Source organism: Thunnus thynnus, chromosome 4, assembly GCF_963924715.1.
Source record: "Thunnus thynnus chromosome 4, fThuThy2.1, whole genome shotgun sequence".
In the NCBI taxonomy this organism is placed as follows: domain Eukaryota; kingdom Metazoa; phylum Chordata; class Actinopteri; order Scombriformes; family Scombridae; genus Thunnus; species Thunnus thynnus.
In genome coordinates, this window is record NC_089520.1 from 35497389 (window position 1) to 35524356 (window position 26968).

Sequence of the window (26968 nt, forward strand, 5' to 3'; positions counted from 1 at the left end):
ATGCTGACAAATTAATGAGAAACAGGCCAGTCCACATATAAGGGACATATGATGCAGCATCTGTTTTTTATGCTTTGATTTGTTTCCTCCTGCATATCTATTGATTTTCTGTTTGCATGTTGCTTGCATGCTCACTTTTCCTCTTTCTTTTGTCTTTTTTTCCTGTAAAACCTATTTACCTTGCTCACTCTCACAAAATAACCTTCCTTCCAATGTCCCCCAAAACCCTTTACTTCCACACAACCACATCTAGTCAGCGTGTGTCTGAGTTGTTAAACTGGCCGGTATCTGAGGCCGAACTCGAACGAGCCCTTTTCCCCTCTGTCCCTGAACTCCCTGCCCACACTGCTAAGAGAGAACTCAAAATCATTGAGTTCATGAAGAAAAAGGACTTGAGGTCCCCAATTTTCTCAGGAAGTAGAAGGTAAGTCATTTTATCGTGTGTGGGGTACAGTCTAGATAAGGGGAAAAACAAAAACATCTCTTTGCAGGACATGGAAAAGCTCTTTCTCTATCATCTATTGTTTATGATAATATCTTGCTCACCAAAATCACTACTGAGATCTGAGATAACAGTTTTTCAGTGGAGTCTACCAACATGAATGTTCATACATTTGAGCATTTAGTTTGTGTGTTTATAGGTGGTCCTGTGTACGCAGATGCAGTAACTACAGGGTCAGAGCTGAACCAGGCTCTGCAAAATCTCTATTATTCATGGCCTCCACCCAGTAACGCCACAGTCCCATTACTCCTGCAGAGTGTTTTACCTGAAGACTCACATTGTAGTTCCTTTGATCATCATCTGTGATATGAAAACACCAGCTACTGTATGCACACAGCCACACAAAGAAATAAAAAATGCTCTTTCTGGTCATAGTGTCTCCTGTGTGGCTCCTGATGGAAGGAGAGGTAGCATTACTAGCGTCTGATTCACAAGTAGTTTAGTCAACTTTGCAAATTTTCAGCACTGGAGCAGAGAACAGGAACAAAGGTGAAGAAACAGGGCATGCATCATGCGGCGCTTCTCTCCTTCCCCATCAAACTTCTTTATTTCCACTACAGTTACGTTTGCATACAATCAGTGGCTCATTGAGCCACTGATTGTATGGCCAGTAACATCCAATCATATTCATGCAGGTGTACAGTGTGGACATTATAACCTGTCACTATCATTATTTACTATGCTGACTACTTGAAGCCCCCTCCACCACCACCTCCTTATGTGGTATTTAATATTGTTGAATTAACTAAGATTTATTTTCATGTATGTTTATTAAGAGGATAGGCTCTTTAAAGGATAGGTTCACATTTTTTCAAGTTTGTCTTAAAACAACTGTCATGTCTTTATGTATACACTGAAGCAGGGTTTGCCTGCTGTAATCATTAATTCTCTTCATATTGGCCATTAGAATATCCCTTGCTAATATGCTTCCAATGTAAGTGATGGGGGACAAGATCTGAAGTCCTCCCTCTGTGAAAAATGCATTCCAACGTTTATATGAAGCTAATATGAGGCTTCATCAAATCAAGTGAAAACAGTCTTTTTAGTATATAATTCCCTCTTTGTGTTTTCCTGGACAGTATTATACTGTTGAGCTGCAGTGGGGGGATAGTAACAAAAAGAGGAAATGTACTAAAAAGATTATCTTAACTTTGGAGATATCCATTTGATTTGTTTAACCTAGGATGGCTGATGTGTCATATGAATTTCAGATTAACTTTTAAAACATTTTTGTTTTAAAAGGGATGTAGATTTCACCCCTTATCTCTTCCATTGGAAGCACAGTAGAAATGGATCCTTTAATGGCCAGTATGAGTAGGAGGAATGATTACAGCTAGAACATTCTGTTTCAGAGTTCATATGGGCATCTGGCTGTTGTTTTAGGATGCACTTGAAAAACTGTGAACCTGCCCTTTATGTTGAAACCTTGTTGCTACTCAGATTCTTTGAGAGCTCCCTCAAACAGCAGAGTCTCTTCTGCCAAACCTAACTGCGTAATCATTTCCTTAAAATAGTCAGTTTCTTGGTGAGTGTCTCTGACCAAACTTACAATAGTGGTTAAAATTTTGAGTGAAACTATGTTTGTGACATCCCCACATCTGATTTTTATAGATACCTGTCAACCAAATATTTACAGTGGTTGTGGCATAAAACAAAATTAGTAGCATATTCCTAAACTTGTTTTTAGAGGAGCAGTTTTCAGTCAGAGATCAAATGGTGTCATTTCCTGAAGGTTCTATAACATTCTAACAGGCTTGTGGTATGTGACACAGGAGTCATCTCTGCTTTATTCCAGTATGCACCCTGTTATCTAAGTTGCAGTATTTACCTCTTGTCTAATCTGCTCTGATGTGCTCAGACATCAAATCTGTCAACATCACAGTCAGCCGTCTGCAGATGAAGCGTAACAAAGACAGACGAGGGCCACTCCGGCGCTGAGGGCAAAGGTCAGGGAGGGCTGTCTGTCAGTGCCCACACCCCCGCCCCATTTCACCCTCCACCCCCCCATTTATCTATCTATCCATCCATCCATCCTTCCTTCCATCCTGCTGACAAACAGTGACTGAGGACTGAGGCCTTTTCTGATAAGGCTGGACAGATGGACAACACTCGCTCCAAGAGAAAGAGAGAAAAAAAGAAGAGAGGGACACATAGAAGACAAATATGATGAGAAAAGGAGTTTGATTGAAATCTGTGCAGAGAGTAATGTGGAGATTCATCACATCCTTTTTTTTCCAGCAAAAAAAGGTACAAGGCATCAAAAAGTTGTTCCTTGCTGTCAAAGGACAGAGTTCAGCACAGTTTATTACTAATATTCAAAATAATACATGTAAATTCACATGTAAATGTAGATTTAAAAAAAAATCCAAAAATAATGGGCCCCACATATACCCACATCCACATACACACGCATCAAACAGAGACCTGGCTCTGCCAGTTCAGCCATCGTGCCTGGAGGTCGAGGCATGACAGGTTGACAGGTTGTCATGTGTGATGGCCGAATGTCTCCGCTGCCAATGCTGCTGCGCGTGCCCCCGTGCACACACCTTACCCAGACCACCCCACCCCCTACCCAAACAAATACACACAAACACCCCACCCCCATCCCTGCCTCCTAATAGCCTGCTGGCCCGGAGGTGTTGGTGCACCAAGTTGGAATCAGTTTCCCGGTTGCCTGTTAAAGTGTCAGGATTTGATTTCTGTCCAGCTAAATGTTGACTCCATTTAGATCGACTGTCTGTTACAAAATGTCTTCAAAATAAAAAAAATGAATCTCTGCTCTTTATTTATTATAAAATATACAGTAATTAAAATTGATTAGATGATAGCACCACTGCATATTTACAATTCAACTGAAGCTTTTCGCTACTATTACATCTTATACAGCTATAGATTATGCTTTATGAATCTAAAGTGAATGAAACACAATCATCAAAATCAGTGGGAATGAATGTGATGTGAAATTTCTCATGTACTGTACTTTTGGAATTGAATTCAAAATTTCAATTCCAACTTGAACACTCATATTATCTTAAATGCAACATTACATTTGATGCTGATAGATAGTATACCATCCATACACACGTGTAGGGATGTGCAGAAACATTTTGAGGTGCTATGGTTGTGAAATGTGTATTTCAAAATATTTGAGATTTTTCATATGGAATATGGTTTTGATAGGTAAAGAATTAATTAAATTGTTTATAGACCAATTGAAATGTTTTATTTCTGGAAAGTAACTGTTCAGCTTCAATATTTTTGGACTTACTTGGGGGTTGATTATTTTTATTATTGATTTAATATGGCAGTTATTATTTTTAACTGATTAATTGTTTGGTCCATAAGATGGGTTAGAGTTAGGGTCAGAAAATATATAGTGAAAAATGTGACAGGTTCCCAGAGATCAAGCTGAAATTTTCAGATGTTTTGTTTTGTTGACCATCAGTCAAAACCCCAAAAATATTAGTTTAATGTCATAGAAAATTGAGAAAACCAGAACATATTTACATATTGAGAAACTGCAGTTAAAATTAGTTGAACAATCAATAATCAAAATAGTTTATAATATGATACATTTTCTGTCAATCAACTAATTCATTAATTGTTCTAATCCTTTGAGCTCTGCGTGATTATTTCTGGAAATGAGAGTGAACAACTATAGAGTGCAGTCTAAAATAATCAATTATGGATAGCAGCACACTACACATTATTAAATGTAAATTCCAGCTAAAGCTGCATTTGATATTTAAAAAAAAAAAAAAAAAAAAAGAATGTTACATGGTTATGTACTTAAAAACCTGATGTGGTTGTCAGTTGTATGCAAATGAAGATGTGAAAGTGTTGCTGGCTTGTTGTCTGTCTGTCACTGATGGCTCATTTACTTGTTGTCGTCATCGGAGCTGTGAGGTCATTAGGTCAAGCAAACATGAGGAAGCTGCCAAGGAACAACGCGCGGCTAGAAAAAAAAAAGAAAAAAGAAAAAGAGAGCCCTGCAGGACTTAATTAGTGTGAAATTTTCCTCTTTCATTTTTTGTCACAATGTGAAAGGTATGATGACTTTTTACTGTGAATTTTTGTTATGACAACCCCTCTCCCATTTTTGTTTGAGGCTTGCACATACACATCTGATCACCAGCCACAAAACAAAGGGCTCAAGCCACTCATTATCATGTAAAAATAGTCAAAATAAATTGTTCTTATTAACTGATCCAAAAAGCACCAGTTTGTTATGGTGCAGGTTCAGGCTATATTCATTAATTGTAGTATTTACAGTGTTACTGTTCTCTACAGTATGCTACAATTTTCATTAGTGAAAACTAGAACCTTTTTACCATTTTGGTGACTATCTAACCATGCTGTTAACACTGTATTTACTTTAAACAAATATGATAATGAATAAATCTTGTTTAGCTGCCAGCAAGGTGAATTCAACCAGTCTACAAGCTCAAACACTTGAGCTCCATCCCTCAGCTTGATGATTTTCAGCAGCAGAGGCCTACAGGTGGCTGTGACACACTGACAGTGTCTGTTCAAATGTCCATGAAAACTGAGGGGAGTCTGGATGAGATGATCGCTGATGCTGAGCAAACTGGTACCCCTCGAAATTGAACACAGCACCCATGGAGCAGTGCTGTGTGTGTCTGCAGCAAGTACACTACACACACACACACACACACACACACACACACACACACACACACACACACACACACAGTTTCATGCTGTCTGCTGAAATGACATGTCAAAGGGGGGGCAGAGAGAGAGAGAGAGTGTCATGTCTCCTGCTTCTCATCATGCTGTCATGGCCACCAGTCCAGCGCCTCTTCTGTCACATGCACTCTGCTCACACTCCACCCAGACCCAACCATGTCACAAACAATAAACACATCAGAAACACACACACACACACACACACATATACAGACACACACACACCTGCTTGTAAAGCTGTAATTGCTATGTATGTATTGAAATAATCATGGAAATGCTGATTCATATAGTACAATAATGATATAAACATTATCATCTGCTGTTTAAATTGTCTTAAATACATGTGTTAAAATTTCAACTGAGCTAATATAAGTGTGATGTTACATTTCAAAACTTGTCATTGTCATTTAGGCATGTCTGCCGTTCACATAAATATGTTAATTCACTGATGTTATCTTTGAGAGAGATTAAAAATGTGTGTATGTGTGAATATGGAAATCTGCCAGTAATGTGTGTGTGCATGTATAGTAGCGGAGCAGACACCAAGTACATTTTCCTCAACTTGTGCTTCTAATAAAGTGTACTACCTTTTTAGATGACACTGATCACTAGTTATGATGAAAGTCAGCACCACCAAGTCTGAGGCCACATTTTCCTGCTGGAAAATTGTGGGTTGCTCACTTCCAGTTAAGAGTGAGTCACTGTCTGAAATGAAGAAGTATATCATGGTGGGGGTAAGATTGAATGTGAGATTGACTAGTGGATTGGTGTGGTGTCAGCAGTAATGAAGACACTTTACTGTCATGGTAAAGAGAAAGTTGAGTCTGAAGGTGAACCTCTTGATTTACCGGTTAACGTATGTTCCAACCCTCACCTATGGTCACAAGATTTAGGTAATGACCGACATCGGGGAAGAGATCACAGATACAAGTGACCAAAATGAGTTTCCTTCAAAGGGTGGCAGGGGTCACTCTTCAGTGTTCAGTATGCTTGAAATGGACCAGGTCATGCGAAGTGTTGGTTAACCACGTCTGATATGGTTGTTTATACATGTCATGAATGCCCACACCTAAAGGTGGGGCGAAAGCCTGCCCAAGAAGTGATGGAAGTAGTTGTTTGAAGAGAGAGAGGTTCAAATGCTCTACTTCCACACCTCTGTACACCTGAGTTGTTTGGCATAAAGTGAGTGTGCTTGGTTGGATTGTTGTTTTTGAAGGTTACAACATTTGTCAGACTTAGCCCCCTGTGCATTCCGATGATGGGATGGTGTGGTCTTCAGTTGCAGCACAGTGACACCCTCAGAGATAGGGTGAAGAGCTCAGACATCTGGAAGAAGATCGGATTGGATCCACAACCAGAACATACTGAAGGGATCATATATGCCTAGGAACGTTTTGGGATCCCCCAGTAGGAGCTGGATGATGTGACTGAGCCACCTTATTTAAACTACAGCCACTGTGACCTGGACCTAGAGAAGGAGAGGAAGATGGATGGACTGATAGATGGATTTTTACCAAAACATTTAGGAGGAAATAAAACCTCAAAGATCATCAATCCATACTTTACTGTGATATAGACTCTCTTGGAGGACAGTCTGCTTAAAGCAGTGATGTAGTGGGGAAGATTTTTAGCACGTATGCTATAGAACCCTTGAGGTACATACAGTCCCAACTGTGTGGGATCAGAATAATCACTGTTAACATCTGCATTTCTTTATTGACAATCACTGCAAGACCTTTTTCTGTGCTATGAGTTGACTGTGTCATAGGAAAAATGAAGATATTTCAAAATCAAATGTCATTCTATTCTTTCATTCCCCCTGGTATGAGCACATGCTGTGTCATTTGCCCTGAAATTTTAGTGGCATCTAGCAGTGAGATTGCAGGTTTTAACCAACTGAATAGCCCTCCCCTCACCCTCCCCTTCCAAGTGTGTAGGGGAACCTATGGTGGCCATAAAACCTGCAAAAAACACGAAAGGCCCTCTCTAGAGCCAATGTTTGCTTTGTCTGTTCTGGGCCACTGTAGAAACATGGTGGTGCAATATGGCAGGCTCCATGGAAGAGGGCTCACTCCCTATGGAGATATAAAGAGCTCATTCTAAGGTATTCTTATTTTCAGGTGATTATACACAAATTAACACATACTTATGAGCACATTCTGCTAGATGCCACTAAATTCTACACGCTGGACCTTTAAGACAGATTTTCTGTTCTGGAGGAAGTTTTTAAGATGTTTTTTTTTTTTTTGTCCCAACCTGAGTTTGATTACCACCTTCCCCTAACCCCAGTGCTCTGCTACTACACTTCTGAACTGTTAAGATCCGTGGTACACAGGCTTATATGCAACTTTAAAGTGTGTTGTTTTAGTTGTGCATGTTTGTACTCCCCTCAACTCATCAGTAGTGATAAAGCACAGGCCGGCCGCAGAGACTGCAAAGCCTTTCATTTCATGTCAATAAAGAGTCTATGGGGATGGTTTGTGTCGCTCTTGAACCTCTGCTGTTGTGTTTCAGGCCTGACGGTATTGGCACTGTAACCGTGGAGGAGAAGGAGCGCTTCGAGGAGATCAAGGAGAGGCTCCGGGTGCTGCTGGAAAACCAGATTACACACTTCAGGTAAGAACAATGTAAGACAACCGTGCACTGAACTCCTGCCAGTTAAGACTGTTGAGGTTCAAATGTTCAATGAAAATCCACTCTGTTGCTTCCACAGGTACTGCTTTCCTTTTGGACGGCCAGAGGGAGCACTGAAAGCAACTCTGTCCTTACTTGAAAGGGTAAGTCATTCCTACTGCTGGACAGATGCATTTTTTATTTAGCTTTCCCAAAACTATGAAGTAGGCAATGCTTAAAAGACAATTTTCAGTCGTCCTAACCTTCTTTGTGATCACTCATTTTGAAAGTCAATATCATCTGTATGTCACTGATCTGTTTTTACACTGTGTTCCTATGTGCAACCATCTTTCAAAAATAGTGTTTCAGCCAATATGACAAATCATTAAGCAAACACATTCACATCACTTGTCCTTTCATGATAAGGTTTTGTGCACAGTGGAAATGAAAACTGTTTTCATCTCTCTGTGTCTTTCATTTAAGGTTCTAATGAAAGATATTGTCACCCCAGTCCCACAAGAGGAAGTCAAGGCTGTGATCCGTAAGTGTCTGGAGCAAGCAGCTCTGGTCAACTACCAACGCCTGTCAGAGTATGCCAAACTGGAAGGTAAGCTACTGCTCATTCAGTGCTCCTATCTTAATCAGACAAGGACTTTTTCCTTTATGTCAGTGCTGTACTGGAGTAAGAGTACAGCATGAGCATTCTGTCTTGACATGGCTGTTAATAAGACAGCTCTACCTGCTAAGTCAGTTACACTGAGAGTCTCTTGTTACATATTGATTCACATGTGAATGATTCTAAATGCAGTGTCGAGATGATTTCTGATCTCAGTAGCGCAGGGCTTGCAAAGGTTAAGCAACTATTATTGGAGAGCTTATATAATATTGTGGGATAGTAGACAATTCTTTTTTAGCCAAGGTATGTAGACATCAGTTGAAATTAAGCCACTATATTACATTAGTCATGCTCAGGGGGGACTTTCATGTTACATACATGAAGTCAAATTATGATCATGTTTATAGCATTATTATGAATGGCATTCTAGCACAATGAAACATTTTTACTAACTGATGAAATTAGAAGTTAGGACATTTAGTCTCTGGTTTCCTGCTTTGGGATTGACTTCTGTAAGTTAAAACTAATGTACATAAAGCTACTTGCCACATATGTGCCTGTTAATGGAATCAATGGGAAGAGTAAAGCAGCTATAAGGTAGAATATTTTATTGCACTGCAAGTATGAATTACAAGACTGGCTGACGCAGAAAAGTAACTCCTAAATCTTTCTTTCCAGCTGCAGGAAAAGCTTCTCCAATCATCTGTCTCATCATATTTAATGGCATGATAGTTGTTTTAAGTAACAATGCTTTGTTTGTTTTGCCCTTTCTTCGGCCTATTTTAGTAGCAAATGTACAGTAAGTAAAAATGCATTCAATTCTCCTCAAATCTTTATGCTGACTTCGTCCACCATGCCTCAGCTTCTCTTTCAGAGAGTCCTACACTACCTCTGTCTCCTACTTTGGCCTGCCTGGTAGCTGAAGTGATGCTCCTTTTCCCTTTTTCTGCCTTCCTATGTTCCCTTGCTCTCTGATGACTTCCATACTCACTCCTCTCTTTTGCTTGTCTATTGGCTTTTGCTGCTTCTCATTAGTTGGTGTTCGAAAACAGGAAGGCCAATAAACAAGACATGATGAGACTGCCTGTTGTGGCAGTTCAGTATTTTATTTTCTCTGTTGCATGGTTCAGGTTTTCTTTAGTAGGCATCATAAATATTCTACAGACCTCTGAAACATTTTATCCTAAACTGAGGCAGATCACTTACCTGATACCTACTTATTCTTCAAATTTCACTACACTCTTAACCTGCTGTATTTGTCACTCTAAACTAAGGAACACTGACATTTGGGACATATGCTTGTTTGCTGTCTTAGCCAGAGTGAGATAATGTCAGTTTCATCCCTGTGTGTCCAGTACAGAGATGGGTCCTGAATGTGCTTAGCTAAGCTTAGCACAAAGACTGGTAGTAGGAGGAAACATGCTAGCTCAGTTGAAAGAAGAAATACATATGTCAAAAACTCCAAAGCTGTTGCATTTTCTTAACGTGCAGCCATTCAATTAAAGAATCATCTGGGTTTTAATCACAGCTGGGACAGAGCTCAAACCTGGTTACCTCACTATAAGGACTGGCCTTTTGAGATGCTGCATGCAGTCACTGTACCTAGTAGTTATTTGTTTAATAACCTATCTAGTATAGGGCTGAATAAAAAAAAAAGATTTTCTGATTAAATGCAATTTTTATTTGATTGATCAAATATTGAGTCTTGAAATCCAGAGATCAATCTTTTAAGTTACAAATTAACGTAGATGATAGCTGGCTAAATTAGCTGTCATTATTCATGACAGTCCTGTAAATAGTGACGTGAATAATTACAGTCTGTGGGCTAGAGATCTAGAGCAAATCTAGAAATCGCAACTAGGAACAGGCTGAAAAAACAGAAAACTCTGCACACTTACAGTTATTAATTATAACTTGCAGTTATAATTGAAATTCTTGTTGATCAAAGCCACGAATCCGACCTGCATTCAAGTCAGAAGAGGTTAGCTAGATCAGATAACGCACATTCAAGGAGTATAAGACAGAAAACAGGCACATTTTCCAAAATGTTGTTGTTCAGTTAATGCTGAACTACTTCAAACAGTCCGTCCTCACAAGAAAAACAAGAGTATAGGTCTAAAATTCATGCCAGCAAAAACAACCAATAGTTACGTTTACGCCATCTAGTGGCCGTAGTAATTATGACCCGGGACAGTGACGCTGCTCAGATGATGTCAATATATATAGGTGACTTGATTTTGCCTTAGGAGGAGGTGTATTGGGTAGATGGTGAGATAGTTGGATGGCAAAATATGAATTTTACTGCAGGAGACTACTGTCCTCTTCCCGTTTCCAGCTGTAAGTATCATGTTTCCAACTGCGAGTTAAGAACATTTTTTTTAAAACCACAATGTTGTGGTGTTTACTGTTGCCATGACAGCGAAGCTTGCATAACTTTAAGGAAGTATAGACCACGTTTCAAGTGATCATTTTAACCCAAACCATGATCTTTCCCTAGCCCTAATTAAGTGGTTTTTGTGCCTAAACCTAACCAGACCTTAATCACAGCATTGTCACATCATAAAACATCATTATTTTTTAACAGTGATTCGGGAAGCCGGAGTGCATAACTACAGCTGCTAGATGGCATAAACATAACTATAGATTGTTTTTGTTGGCCTGAATTTTAGACCTTTACTGTTGTTTTTTTAAGAGGATGTGTTGACTCCAAATGGTCCGCTTAAGACGATGTCTGTAAAGAAACCATCACCTCCCTGAAGAAACTAAGGAAGATTAACCTTAGTATCTCAGTTGTGATTGTTGATTATCCCCAAATATCCTTTCCCTCATACTGGTGTGCTTCCTGACCTATGGGAAAAAAACTCTGATATTTCAGATTTTACCTCTGCTTGGCGGAACGAATGGTTAATCCAAAGTAGACAGCTCAGCTGACCCTTGAACCCCAGACACACACACATGGATACAGCCTACTTGTACCCTGGTACTTGTCTCTCATAGTAACTGGGGCGATGCCATCTCATTCACTCTGTTGACTTGCTAAATCTCAGCTAACTGTCCCCTCCCAGCTAAAAACATAGCCTGAAAACTGTAAACTCTAAGGTTGGACTGATATGCTGTTTTGCTGACTTTGGTCTAACAATGAAAATCAGACATGGGTCAGTCAGCATCATCCAACTCAGATACAAGATATGAGGGTTTGATGCAGTTTAATGATATATTTGTAAGGAATGCTCTCAAAGGTGCTTTATGTAGTATTTTAATTGTTTAATTAATTGCTACCGCATTACTCAATTAATTTTGATACATTAGTGTTATTGTATTAAACAAACAAGACGATCAAGGAACTTTTATCATTGTCTATATGGCATTTTATGTAATGCTGAGTTATTTACAGCTCAGAAAGAGATTGCTCCACTGCATAAATATATGGAATAACAACAGTTAGAGATTTAGTTTTATTTTGACATATGGACAAATTATGACATGAGTCAAATGAAAACAAAAACTCTATTTTACATTTAACTGTATGACACAACCATGTTATAACAAAAATGAATGAAGAATGAAAAGTATATTTTAAAATAAAGATAACAGAATAGAATAAAGATGAGAGAAATAATTTGTAATGGTTAATTCAAGTGTAGCAATAAATTATTCTTGTTTTGCTTTTCATGAAAAGAAAAATGACAGAAAGCTCAAAATGAAAATAAAAAAAACAAACTGGGCTTCTGTATTTGAGTTAGAACTGTTCTTTTTAAAATCTTATGACAAGTTAATGAAATGACAGAAGAGGATGCTGTTCTTCCAGTGCAGCTAAAGTATCTGGCAATGGCAGATGAGGGAAGGAGTCCATAGAAAAAAACCCTCCTCTTTAGTAAAGCTAAAGAAACCGCTGGTGTAACAAAGAGCCTACACTATAATCATTTTGACTGTGGTTTCATTTGATCACTGTAATTATACCACAGAATGATTCATCTGATAATACTACATTGGGATTTCAAAATGATACATATTGCACCTTTGATACAATATTTTGACCCTACCAAGAATACATTTTAGGGAAAAAACACTCTATACTTAATTCACCAATATGCTTTTATGGCATGAAATTGGTGAAATTGGCCTTGAAAACCTCATATCGGTCGAACCCTAGTGAACTCTGTGCTCGTCCTCTCTGACCCTGGCCTCTCGCATGCCTCGGTATCCTCCCTCTTTCTCTGTAGGGAAAAAGAGAGAAATGTATGAGCATCCTGTCTTCTGCTTGGCGTCCCAAGTGATGGATTTAACCATTCGTGAGTACTTTCCTCATTCCCCAGCCTCACCCTCCACCTCTGCACCCTTTTTATTTTACTCTTAAACCAGCATGCACGCCCAACCACTGCAAGTGACCTCACATTTTTGTCATTCCTGATGTCTTCTAAGGTTGAATCTGTTGTTTCAGTCTGTAAAGTCTTCTTGTTAGTTTCTTAAAACGCTTCAAGATGAGACACATTACAATCTGTCTGCAAGCTTGTTTTCTGTCCTGCCCGAATCAAATGTACTTTGTCTGTCTGCGACTTGAATGCATTTTTACTTTGCTTGTGTGTAAATCCTCTTCAGTGTTTTAGATCATGGTACATTCAGAGAGGACACCCACATTCTACAGTTATTTGAAATGTCTTTGGACCCAATTCAGGCCAGCTATCAAAGTGAAGGTTACACATTCCCATTGTGAAAATGCTGATGTCTTTGAATGAAACCACCTGCTGATACTGAGGGAATATATTACAATTATTTCAACAGGTTTTTAAGCTTTTTCTAATTTCCTCATATTGGATTTTAGGTCAAAGTGAAGATGCTATGTGTTTTATGTCTGTTTTTCTTCTTTTCTTCTTGTATATCACAAAATGTACTTAAAGAAGAAACCTTTGGCTCAAAGGTTGCCGATATATGTCAACTAGATAATCTGATTTACCATCAATCTCTTTCTCTCACCTCCTTCCTGACACATTCCTGCCTTTCTCTACCTCCTCTCCATCCTTGCTACCTGTTCTTTTTGTATTTTTTTAAACTCTCACTTAGTGGAGAAATCTCAGAAAAAGCTGAAGGATCCAGGTGACATTGTACTGTCTGTCTGTCCTCTGCTGTTAGCTCATCCCTGACCAGAAAACACCCAGTCTACCTTAAACCATACCACCATGAACCCTGTCACAACCTTCCTGATACTTACCTGACCAAAGTCAAAGAAACATCACAGGAAATGTGCCAAGAATGTTGTGATTGCATAAGTGTATGTTTCCCACCCTGTGGTGTTTTACGCTGCTCTGAAACCTCAGAAAGGAGATGTAACTTTTCTCGAGATAAGTTTAGTTCAATAGTTCAATAATATAAAATACAATGTCAAATTTGGTCTCACCCAATTGAATTGAGCATAGGAACTGTTGCAACATTGACAAACCATGATAGGAGAGAAGGAATATGTTGATGAGTAACCCAGGAGAGACAGACAGAATGCCATCATCCAAGCATGGAAGAAAACATTATTTGCATGAAGTTAGCATTCTTCTTTAAGAAGGCCATGAAAAACTAAATGTGTGTTTAAAGCCACTATGTGTAAAATGTTTATGTGATTATAAAATATTATTTCTGATGGCAACAGTTTTTGTTTGTAGAAAAGTTACACAATTCCAGTAGTAATGTTTGCAGTCTATGTGTTGCTTTAAACCTATTCCTATCAGTGTTCTTTAATACAACCAGTGGACAATTTCAAATTGGATATTTTCAAATCCGACACATAATGGCTTTAAAAACTGCATTTCACGTCAAAGTGACTTGAGATCAAAACTAATCCAAAGCAGCATCTACTAATTCTTGTACCTACATTAAGGCAAAAATCTAGAGTTGAACGTTTACTAAACAGAAATAAGCAAGTGCTCCATCCAAAGGAAACTGTACCCAGCAACAAGTTACACAATGTCAGGTTAAAGAAGACCTTCAACCTTGCAGTATCACAAATATTGTCACTACTGAAAGAATTCAAAATATTCCGGTTCAAAACCTGAAAACTCATAGTTAACATCTATGAAGTTGTAAATGATTAAGTTCATTAAAACTTGACGTGTCATTGTTACACATTTAAATATTTGAAAAAATACAACTTCATAGAAAATGATTGCTCTTTGATTTACACGACTAGACTTCCAAACTCTGATGTAATCCTGCTGACTTGACAGACATTACTAGATCCGAACAATCCCCCATTTGAACCAGTACAGAAGTCCCATTCTGTGGAAGCTTTCAGCCATGTTAGCATGACTTAAGCTCCACCAGGCAATCCCCCATCAGCCCGCTGTGTTGTCCACAACATCACTGAGCCACAAGAGCTCTGCCAGTGGGTGGACTGAACACAGTCATGACTCTGACATGGCCAATTCAACTCCTATAAAGCCCTGTGTGTGTATGTGTTCTTATCCAACAGAATGATGTTGCTGACATCAGAGTGAGACAGTATAAACTGGACCATTACACACACTGTGGTGTTTTTAAGACATTTAATGTGTCTTTATTCCTACATTCGAACCTTGACCTGTTGAACTTCTTGAACTGCTTCCATTTAGCACACTGACATTATTGAAGAGTTCTGCAAGAGTGAAGGAGAGTGGGTGGGGCAGTGGATTCCAGTAGTATTTCCTCCACATTTTTATGTAAGTTAGCTTTTTTTTATATAGCATTTTTCAAAACAAAGACAGACAAAGGGAGCAGAAGACAGACACGGTGATAATAAAAAAAAACAATCAAGTTATTGTTTTTTGAAAATGCTAATAAAAACAACCTCATTTTAAGATGCTGTTACAGTAAAAACAGCAATTCTTACAGAGGAGTTTAGACCAAGAATGCATTCAAAGGCAAAAGCTTATGGTGGCTAATCTTAGCTAACTTAACCTTGATATTGTTGTGTAACTTTCTGATATGGCTGTTATACTTGTGCTGCTATTAACCTTCATTTTAACATTTAACTATCCTGTAATCACTACTTGGGCCACAGTGGTTTCTGTTCAGCAAACGTTACATAGAATCGGTGACAGGAAGTTAGTGAAGAAATGCTAATACTAGTGTAATGTGTGATCACTATCTCTTTTGTTATTTAACACCTCACCACAGAGCTCAGGAAGAGTTGGAGCTGAGTTGCAGTGCAGACTAGCTTAGTGAGGTGTACAAAATTTTACACTAGTTAAGGACATGTCATGATAAAAGCATGGATGAATTTTCAGAAAGTTTAATTTTAAAAGAGAGCCTCAATGTTTCAATTTAAAGATCATCTGCAGACAAGTTTTAAGACATATAAAAATACTTCAATTCACTGCTTTGAATGTTAATTTGTGTCTAATTTCCAAACAAAAAAAGTTAATTACTTTGTTAAAATTCTTAAAATGACATCTACTTTACAGCTTCTCTCTCACTGAATCTATGAATATGGAAATATTTTTAATTTCAAAAGTTTAACCACTGGATGCAAGATGTCTCCCACTTTACTTAAAAGTCCATTCTCAGTGTATGTGTGCTGGAGGCTTCAGGTTTCCACATCAAACTTTTGTAAGTTGCATACTGGAGCACAATTGGCTTCCAAGCTAGTTGTGATGTCACAAGTCATGCGTGTTGGTAGGTGGGTAGGTAGATAGTGGAAGAAAAATACATTTCGGTTCATCTCTGAATTTCTGGAGTTATGTAACTCTAACTCTACTCTCTAATCCTATCAGGACTTGGGTAAAATATAAGGCCTTTCTCAATCTGCATTCTTGTGTGTACTTGTGATGTGGACTTGAGGGTGAAATGTCATTGGTCACAGCCCAAGTATCATTTCAAGTCTGCATCCAGCCAAGTACAGTCCAAACAGCTGGAAGTGTTCATGCCCCGCCCGTTTTATTGAGGATACTTTGGGAGATGAGGTGTGTGGACTTTGCAGCCTTTGCTATGGAGAACATTTCAGACAGAGCTGAAAAAACACCTCATTTCTGCACACAGGAACAAAACACTGCAGCATAGCAGCTGAATTGATACAAAACAAATTAAAACTTAAAGCTTTCTGACTGGATGTTTGCTACAGCTGCAGTGCTTCGCAGTGCCCTGCAGTGCAGTGCAGTGCAGTGCTTGGACTCATTGTTGGCATCACTTCTGAATTTGTTATGTACAAAGTCTTGTACCTTTGACTACAAGATTTGTGTCATACCTATTCAAGTGTAGAACATGCTCCAAAGGCAAGTACTGAATTGGATTTTTACTTTTAGAACCCTGGCCATCCAATATAACCCCACCCACTTCTCTACTCTGTTATAAGTGATAATGCACAATGAGGTGTTCTGATTATGAGAATAATGGATGAGGTGGCGGTAAGGACCGCCACTCTGCTTTATGTCATTGTGTTTCCACTTAAGAGTCCACTATTCTCTATATCAGAATATGTTGGAGTGCAGTATCATGCTCAAACCATGGCTACTTGCCAAAGGAAAAATAAAGCAAGGCTACACTAAAACCACTAATCAGTTGAACCCATGTTTAGGTTTATGCCATCAGGCATCTGACAACCAGTCTGTCAATTAGAAACAACTATCGTACTTCCTCAAATAAAAGATGGTAATCAATTAAAAGCCGGGTCTCTGATAATGGCCAGGGGCGCGGTCGACATGAACAAATAAAAGTCAGCCCCAGAAAAAGGCTGGGTAAAAAACAAGGGTGGATAAACTCCTGCTGCCTGTTATATAATGTTCATGCCAGTTAAGCATAAATAGTAGTTACCTGGATGTACCTTCAGTCCTATGAGTACATGCGTCGCCCTCTAGTTGACCGTCAAAGAGATGGGAGGGGGACGGAGGAGAAGCAATATCATTTAAGTACGGGGATAACGGTGCATAATTTAATAATATGGACAGTAGCAACACTGCATGAGTATGGGTAACCAGGGTAACCAGGGTAACTTGGCTAAGCCAGTGAGCATACCTCCGTGAGCATGCTACCCACATAGTACAGCTAAGTGGTGCACTGCCAAAACGTTCTGGGTGGAACTCAAGTGCTAGAATTATTGTTCCACACGTCGGAGTAAGTGGATTACTGGTAATGCAGTAAGAAAAATTTTACAGAGCAAACGGAAGCAGATAAGAAAACAAGGAGGCTTCATACTAAAATATGAGCAAATATACTTATCAAACAGAGGGAATTAGAAATAAAGGCCTCTCTCTAATATAAGCCTGCTTCCAACAAAGGCCTGGTACCCTCTGCAGTTGAGATAGATAAAGGCCCCAGCCACTATTTGAGTAAAAACGGTTTGTTTTCTGGCTGTGGTATAATTTCAGTCCTCTCACTGAACATGCTAAAAGACATAGTTGGGAGTCCAAATTACATTCAGTACAGTATTGTAGGATACAACTTCATCACCTGAAACAATCAAACTGTAAACTGATAACCTGCAGCAATTCTGCTGTGAGAGACAGATATATCTGAGGCAAAAGCAGTCAGATACACAATATAACCACTACATTACTGCATGATGAGTGTTAAATGTACATGCTGTTTACATCCCTCGTCACGCCCATGTTTTCTCTGGATGACAACATCACTGCTCTCCCACACTGACAGAGATGTACTCATTCGCTACAGACAACAGGCCATCACTACTTCCAGTCACCCAACAATTCCATCAGCACTCATGAGGATAGTATTGATATCAAAAATGCTTTAACAATATGTAGTAAACCTGGAAATACAGTATAACTAGTGCTGGGTACAGAGTGTGTTTAATGCACATGAACTTCAATTAAATATTGAATAAAATGAACACAATTATGATTTAAATCAGGAAAAATCTGACCTTAACTCACAGTTCTCTATAATTGATGCTACAAACACTCTTTAAGTATTAAGGTCTGATACCCAGCCCTAATTATAATAACACTATATATTTCACTATGATATTTCATGCTTGTATTTTTAATATGACCATAAGATTGTCCCAGTGATTTAGGCTGAGGCTATAGACTGGACTAAGGATCACTTTTGAGGCAACAGCTATATCCAAAATTTGTGAGTGACTTAATCCTTTAGCTCCAGTGTTTTGCAGTAGGCAGGATAACATGCATGTTGTATATTTTTGTGCAACCTCAGACCAAGGGTGTTCTTATACACCTTATGTATAGGTTGCATGCACACAGTAGTAACAACACCCTATGTTTAAGAGAGAATAAATACTGATCAGACTCAGAGGCTGCCCACACTGACCTTTGACCATTGTGCTCCAGAGAATGTAGGGCGGTTAGTCACCCCTGCCAAAAAACTGGAGGACACCATTCGCCTGGCGGAGCTGGTGATTGAGGTGCTTCAGCAGAATGAGGAACACCATGCTGAGGTCAGTGTACTGGTATAAATGCATCAACTGCACACACACACACACACACACACACACACACACACACACACACACAAGCTTCTGGTTTCATTGTGGAATGAGCTGGTGGAAAGAGCGGCAACTGTGTGTGCAAAGCCAGCTGTAGGAAGGGAGGAAACCTCTGTCATCAAAAAATATGGAAATGTGTGTGTATGTATTTCCTACACAGTCAAACTAGAATTTACAATAAACTGTCAATAAAAGATGAATAAAGAAATATGATTCACAAAAAAGATAATCTCGTAATAAAAGAAAGTATATTAGTTGCTAAGAAAGGACAATGGGCATCATGCAAGAAGCACTTGTATGAACAGATTTGTTTTTTAATATGCATGTACGAGTGATTTAAAAACATTTGTGGCATTCATCAATTTTCTTATACTCAGAATTTAGGATGTGGATTATTCTAATGATCACATTTCAGGACCTGCACCTCCTCATGAACAGGTGACATTCATCAGGCTGAAACCAGCGACTAACGACAAATTCAGGCAGTTAAGAGAGTTTGTTGAATCCCACGTAGGATTTTCTTGTTTTCCTCCTGTTGCTTTGTGCAAGAACAAATATAAAAGAAAAATAAGAAAACATTTATGCATGAGGCCCATTGTGTTTTAGGATGACACTTAAAAGCAGAGACACTGTCAGTCAACACTGTCAGTTGATTACATATTTTTGCCCATTTACTGTGGATGCTGTGCTATTTGCATTACTGTAACTCACTTTCTTTTTGTCACTTCAATACTTAACCAAACAAAATTGAGTTATTCCCTCTCTGCTTTTTATTCCAATGATTTATTTGGTTTGCGGGGAAATGTTTGAACAGGGAAAAGAGGTATGTGATTGTCTAACTGATCTTGATGCCATATTCCCCGTCTCCTACCCCACCCTTACTGTAAGTCCTATGCATGCACTTAATGATACGGCTATTGTTGCAGCGGATCATTAATGTTTCCCTTCTCAACAATGACCCAGAACCCCTTTCAGCTTGTGGTTACTGCTAAACCAGTGCTTGTGGCAGTGCTTGTTAGCTTCTAAGCTAGCAACAGTTTTTCCTTTGGTGATGAGGAAGAGAGGCAAGCACTAAGGCAATTTGTCTTATGCCCAACCTAGAAAACAAAGTGCAGAGCTTTTGATGCTGAATGTGTAATTATTTGTCTGAAACAGTTCAACTCTGTGCTTTGTTTTCTCAGAGTTTACCCCGAATCATCCCTGAATATGCTAACCTGTTTCCCGTGTTTAGTCATGTGTCATTTACTCTACCAAGTCCAGTAAGTGAGCTCGGGGAAGGTGTTGTGTGACCTTCCATTCCCTTAGAGAAACCCATTCCTCTCCATTGGACTCTTCAGCACACACAATGGAGGAAATGTGAGGCATGCTTTGTGTGATCAGAGATTACATTATTACCTCCTTTGCATTTCAATAAAATACATTACACTGCTGCTCATATAATATTCACACACTGGTGAGATAGCCTAACCAGCATTAGACTCTGTGAATTTACCGAAACGAAAAATTGAACTGATACCAATGCCAATGTGAACACAGTCAGACCTTAAGGTTGTTTTAATTTAGTGTTGGTAGATTCTTTCAGTTTCACGTATGTGGCTCTGATGCTGGTTATTGCTCATCCTATTTACTAACCCCACTTTGTGCCTCTCATGTAATCATCAATTTTATATTTGAGATTTTCTACTCATTATTATGTTTGACTTGAGCCACAGTTTTTGTCAAGAATGAAACTGCAGAAGCGTCTCAAAGCTTATGTTTTTGAAAACATTTCATACCTCTGCACTGCCTGCCACTTAATAATAGTCCTCTTACTGGTGGCTAGAAAGTCACAGCGGCCTAAACAACTGGACGAGTAAGCAGCATGGATGTATTATGACAACTGGATACAAAATGGTCACCAATTTTCTTAAGGCTTACACATTCTTGACCCATTGTCGTGGCACTTGCACTCCAATGAGGAAAGACAACTCTCAATATAGCAGTGTTTCCCCTATAATAGTACAGGCCTAGTGGGCCGACGGGCCAACGAGAACCCCCACCAGGCCAAAAGTATTTTTTTAATGCCAAAAATAATAATATTTTTTTAATGCCCCTCAAAGCAGTCAACCCAGGGGAAACACTGTGTAGTATTGTTACAGTTTCTTTAATGCTCAAAGCATGGCACTCAATACAGACAGAGGAGTGAGCCCCAAACAGTGGGGCGAATACTTCTTAATCGATTTCACACCAAGGAGGAGTTGTTGTGACTACTTTATGCATGATTATATCCAAACAGACATCTGGATCTGGCGGGATCTGTTTCAGAATAAACAGATGTTCTTTGTTTCTCTTTCACACCAGAACATACTGTTCAGATGCACAAACATGATTTCTATGACTATCACCAAGCATTATAACCTTTCACAAGTTCACACAAGCATTTATACATATTCATACAATAATTTCTTTCACACCCATAACACATGAGCTGTAGAGTCTTTTCTCTGGGTGAGCTGTTTGACTGCTTGCATACATGACCGAAGTTTGATAATAATAATTGTTAAATATTGTTTTTTGATTTTTGGGTTGTTATTTTTTTACATTTTGATAAGGATCCTTTCACTTTGGTAGTTAAGTATTGTGACCAAGATATGTACTGGGCAGGAAAGTTTACAGGAAACACAAATATTTTTAAAATACATAAAAATAAACTACAGATATATCTGCAATAAGCTAAAAACAGCTGATAATATGGGCCTGCTGATCTATCGATTGGGTTAAATTCATAAGCTCCTATTTGCAACAGTAAGTACATTTTCAAAGTAATGTTATGCTGCCCAGATTACCCTTTGTATCAACATAATGAGAAAACATTTCTCTGAACATATCTGTAAAACCTTCACTGTCAATGTATTGTCATTTGTTTTGCCCCCATATTCATTCCTGACAACTAAGGCAATAATAATAGTTGTATGGTATTGTTCAGAAATCTCAAAGCTCTTGGTTAAAGTTAGGAGGAGAATGGTGGTCTTGGTCTTGGTAACGATGACTTGGACCGCAAGACAGGAAGTGTTTCCTTTTTCAATAGTTAACCAAAATGATACTTTCCCGAACCCAAGCAGAGTTTTAGCTGTCTAAACCTAACAACACAAGAAAGGGATGATGCAAAGCCCAGAGTCACAGTCCTGAGCTTTGTTCCTCCAAACATCCAAACGTCCACCCTGACAACCTCCCTACAACATCTGTGCGAGCATAATGTAACACTTCATGAACTGCCAATAAACATAATCCAAAATATATTTGGCAAAGCCATTTAGTAGTATATAAATGTCATTTAAAGTACAGTTTAACAAACATCCTGCCACAAATTTTTGTTAGGCAGTTTTTTTATTTATTTTTGTTGAAAAGAATGTTTTTTCTGTGTGACTGGAATGTAATGATCAGTGTAAAAGTCTTAAAGGTTAAAATTGATGATTATCTGAGTGGCACAGACTGGGCCTACCTTCTAGCCAACTATCCAACACCCAACTATCCAATGCTAAGAACTCCCATGGCAAGTGCATGAACCCCCCCACCACCACCACCATGTAAGCCCATGGGTACATTCACATTACAGTGTTGACAGCTTGATGTGAATGAGCAAACACCATGGATCCTTAGGGGTCCCTCTTAAGAGGCCACGACAAGTGTGGGGGCGCATGGAAGAAAGCGAGAGTTTTTGATGTGCATGAGAGTAGCCTGGTCCCTAACAGTCACTCCACTGCATCTATTCAATGGGGTAATATGAGTGTGGTGCAGCTTGCTAGCTTCTTTCTTCTGATTGACTCGCTGAAGGAGCTGCGGGTGAGTGTTTAAGTAGCTCCCTGCCATGCCTGTCAAGGAGCTGCTGCTGTTTCCTCTGTGGGCCAACAGAAAAGCGTGTGATTTTCCGTGCCCAAGCACTGTTTTTTCTGCTTCGAGTTGTGAAGAATCCTTCCCCGGAGATCACACAGTGAAGTCGTTGAGGCAACAACTTGATTTCATATGTTGAAAAGTGAGAAGGAGAGCCAAGAGTCTTTGCAATAGCTCAGTGGAGTTACATTACATCTCTAACCATTATGGTGAATGAGATCAAAACTATTAACTCTAAATTCTTAAAGACATGCCCATTGGGGAGGACTTAAATGTATTTTCTTTTCATTCTCAACCTCTTGTTTTTCTTCCACTCCCTGTTCTCTGCCTTCTTCCCCCTCACTGTCTTTCCCTCTCTCTGTCTGAAGGCCTTTGCATGGTGGTCAGACCTGATGGTGGAACATGCTGAGACGTTCCTGTGTCTCTACTCGGCTGACATGGATGCAGCTCTTGAAGTTCAGCCGCCGGACAGCTGGGACAGTTTCCCCCTCTTCCAGCTGCTCAACGACTTCCTGAGGATAGACTGTGAGTGGGGATCTATTAAAAGGAAACCTTCAATATTCAGCATGAAGTAGCTATGTGTGCCTGGCAGTTGGTCTAGCAGGTCCTGTAATAATCTCATAGTACACATCATAATAAAAAAAAACAACAACACATGCATTAGGCACGATAGTATAGCACTATATGTACAATTTGAAAAAAAAACACATTGGCATAATAATTTTCACCTCACTTTATTTGTGCAGATTTGACCACTGGGGTGTTTTTACAGTCAGTGCTTTTTCACCAGAGACAGCTACTGTAGAGACTATATATACATTAGCTACCTAGCTACAATATACACGCTATCTATGTGTGTGGGGAGTGTATCTGTCTTTGTGTGACAGACACCCATTGATCTCAAAACATACCAGGATTCTAGTTCTTTATTTTCCTTCAGTTTCTTGTTCCTCTTGTCATGTCACAAAGTCATATAGCTTTAGAATAAGCAGGAAATTTTTGACTTTATTGACTTTGTAAAGTTTTTACATCATTATACATGATCTTTGGACATTATTATAATTTAGTGCTGACTGCAAAATATACTCTTTTTTTTTCAGTCTATATCTATATATATTGTCAATATTTCCATTCGACCTAAAACTTCTCTTAAACTGAAAATTCCTTAGAGGTATATTCACAACCTGAACCTATTTAAATAAATAAATTATACCAAAAAAAAAGTTAAATGATAAAGTCAGCATGCTGACATGCTAAAATGACAATGCTAACATGCTGATTCAAAGCAGGTATTATGTTTAACATATTCATCATCTTAGTTTAGTGTGTTAGCATGCTAACATTTGAGAATTGGCACACAACACAAAGTACAGCTGAGGATGATGGGAATGCCATTGGTTTGCAGGTATTTGGTCATAAACCAAAGTATAGATGAAAAATTGGAGAGTCAGAAAAAGTCACATAATTGTGGAAATTCATCCGGTAGTTTTTGAGACATTTCGCTAAACTCTCAACTGCACAGAGGCACTAGAGGAAAAATCAGAGGATCATCAAAATCCTGAGGATTCATCCTCTAGGTACCATTAATGACTGTGCCAAATTTCATGGCTATGTCCATTTTGGGAAGTGGGGTGTCTGTTCCTAAAGGACTGCCATATGATGGGTTGGAAATAGCTTTGTTTCCCAAGTTTCCCACTTTATTACCAAGGAAATGTTTCTAGCATGATCAGTGTCGTTTTTATCACCCAGCTTTTTTATTATGATCAACTACAAAAATCAAGACCATTTCTGATGAATGTTTACAGCTGCTGTTGAATGTGTGTCGTCTTATGGCCCAGAGCGGTTTACATACTGAACTGTGTGTGTGTGTGTGTTGGTGTGTGAACAGGACCAGGAGTGTCTGACTGAAGATAATGGTTAGTTCTTGATGTTGGTTGCTGCAGGCCAGCCATCTCTCTAATGAACTGCATGCAGTTGCCTGCAGGAACACTGTAGAGCTGTCCGTGGTCCTGTAAAGGATACACTTCACTGTTCACAATGTGGACTCAATCTGCGGGGTGCTAATTGTCCCTGGGGAATGCTTCCCCTTTTCAGTTTGTCAGTCGGGAGTCAAGGAGAAGGCAGAGCATGGTCCACTCATTCAGCTGAACAGAGGCAATTGCAAATAGCTTGTTATGCTCACTTGTTTGTGTCATCAAATTGGCCCCTTTTCATTTACTACATATTGTCAGATTGTGTGAAAATGGAAATGGAAGTGCATAGCAATGGACGTAGCTACACCAGCCAGCCGTTAACAGAGAAAGGAAATGAACTGTATTCTGTGGGCACTAATATGATGACTATAATAAAAACAGACCCCTACAGATATTTTGTAAATTTTCTTGTGCGCTAGAAATTGACTTCAACTTTCTTTCATTCATTCATTTATTCAACTTTGATGCAACAGATAAAATAACCATTTGCTATCAATGTTAAAAAGTATGAAATTAGAAAAACAAAAATCTAGGCAGTGTTGGTTGTCTATACTCTCATTGGCTAAATTATTTGACTGAAAAACAATTGTTTAGATTGTCAACATGTGTAGTTTATGTTTCATCTGTAGATTGCTTTAAGACACATTTAATTGATTTTCTTGGTCAACAATAACTTGGTTCATCTTACCACCAAATCCTCCAAGACCTCTAAATTGATTTGAAAGGACAAGTCTAGTGTTATTCTATATTTTGTTATTGCCAACAAATCTCATGAAAAGACCAACAATGTGTTAGTCTGTCTCTCAATACTTTTTGACTTCCCTACCCTGTCTGTCTCTCAGCCTCAATCCAGTGGTTACCACTAAATATATAAATCTTTCAATCACAATTTAAAAAAACAGACTAATACCTTCCTAAAACAGCTGGTCAATGTAGTTTTTAGCAAATGTTACTCTAACAGAGAAATAAGATATATCAGACTTAGGATACACACACAATACTGTTGGTAGATCATTTCATTGTTGGTTTGGCTCTGCATATGAGATTTTGCTTTAATGTGGTTCTGTATTCTATATGGTTCTCTGTTTTATAACACAAGAGCACATCATCAATGAATGTGCATTATACATAATGCACTCTTTAGTTAAGTTATTGTCCAATTTTTAATTTAGTTGAGCACCATATTGATACTTGGAGGTTTTTGTTGTTTTTTTGTCATGGAGTCCTAAAATCCTATTTTCTTAAATCAATGACATTGTGTTTAAAATGAAGTTTTAAAGAAAATAACTGACTGTATGAAACAGAAATTAAAATGAGATTTAAAAAAGTTGCAAGATTTTTATAACTTAATGATAGGCATATAAAAACAGTTAATTAGTCAAAATACAAGGTTTTTACAGTATACTTGGCAAGATTCAGGCTCCTTTCAAGAGGTTCTCCAGCAATTTTCATAAAGTCTGGGGACTTTGAAGTCACATCCAAGCAGCAGAGGTCGAGACATCCCGACTTTTAATCCCTAGTATGGGTCAAAATCCAAAAAATTTGCATCCTACACTTCCCATAATGCACCACTGGCATCTTTTTGTCAGACCTTCACTTCCTGGTAACTGCCCACGGCTTTTAAACCCCACTCCCCAGTTTGTAATGGAGGCTTTCTGTTTGTCATCTTCAAACCCAAGCCAAGATGACCATGATGACATCACTGTGACATCATCAGATGTGATTTTTCACACTTGACAAAGCTCCTCCAGACCCAGAAAGTACATTATACAACTATTTGCACAAGATGAGTAGTACTCTCAAGACTTGTAATCTGACATTTATGAGTAAAATCAGTGTAATGCCCCTTTAATCTGTATGCAATAAATGCAAAGACACTGTGTAGATACACTGGAGCTCTTCATGCCAGTCTATCATCCTTTCTTTTCTCAATAGCTGCCTACAAACAAAGCATCGGACCACTGTGTTATTCTGCAGCACAGTACCGTCAGTGTGACGTCACACACAACAAACCATCCTCAATACCAACATACGAGCCAGCAGAGCCCCCCACTGCTCACACAGCGCATACTTTACTAAACCCTATCATCATTGAGACATCTTTTCCACAGAAGGTCATCTGCTCTGTTGCCCCACAGCGGTGCACTTATGTAGCAGTAAATAGCCTTAGCACCAGACAGGCGCCAAAGTCGCATTGCCATTCGAGGAGTTAATGAGGTCTAAAGCAGTGGTAGCTGGGCCATGGCGAGCCCTGCGAACAC

General features: G+C 38.9%; 1 protein-coding gene across 2 annotated transcripts in view; it reads left to right on the top strand.

The window, feature by feature from the left end:
- cadpsa (Ca2+-dependent activator protein for secretion a) overlaps positions 1–26968 on the top strand; it is a 198649-nt gene that overhangs the window by 119026 nt on the left and 52655 nt on the right. Inside the window, exons 14-19 of one of the 2 annotated variants that reach the window (XM_067588510.1) lie at positions 7727–7828; positions 7926–7989; positions 8309–8432; positions 12665–12733; positions 18710–18816; positions 23103–23259. In XM_067588510.1, the coding sequence (XP_067444611.1) occupies positions 7727–7828; positions 7926–7989; positions 8309–8432; positions 12665–12733; positions 18710–18816; positions 23103–23259 (623 nt within the window). The remainder of the gene's footprint in view (positions 1–7726; positions 7829–7925; positions 7990–8308; positions 8433–12664; positions 12734–18709; positions 18817–23102; positions 23260–26968) is intronic. The other variant, XM_067588509.1, reaches the window with a different exon arrangement.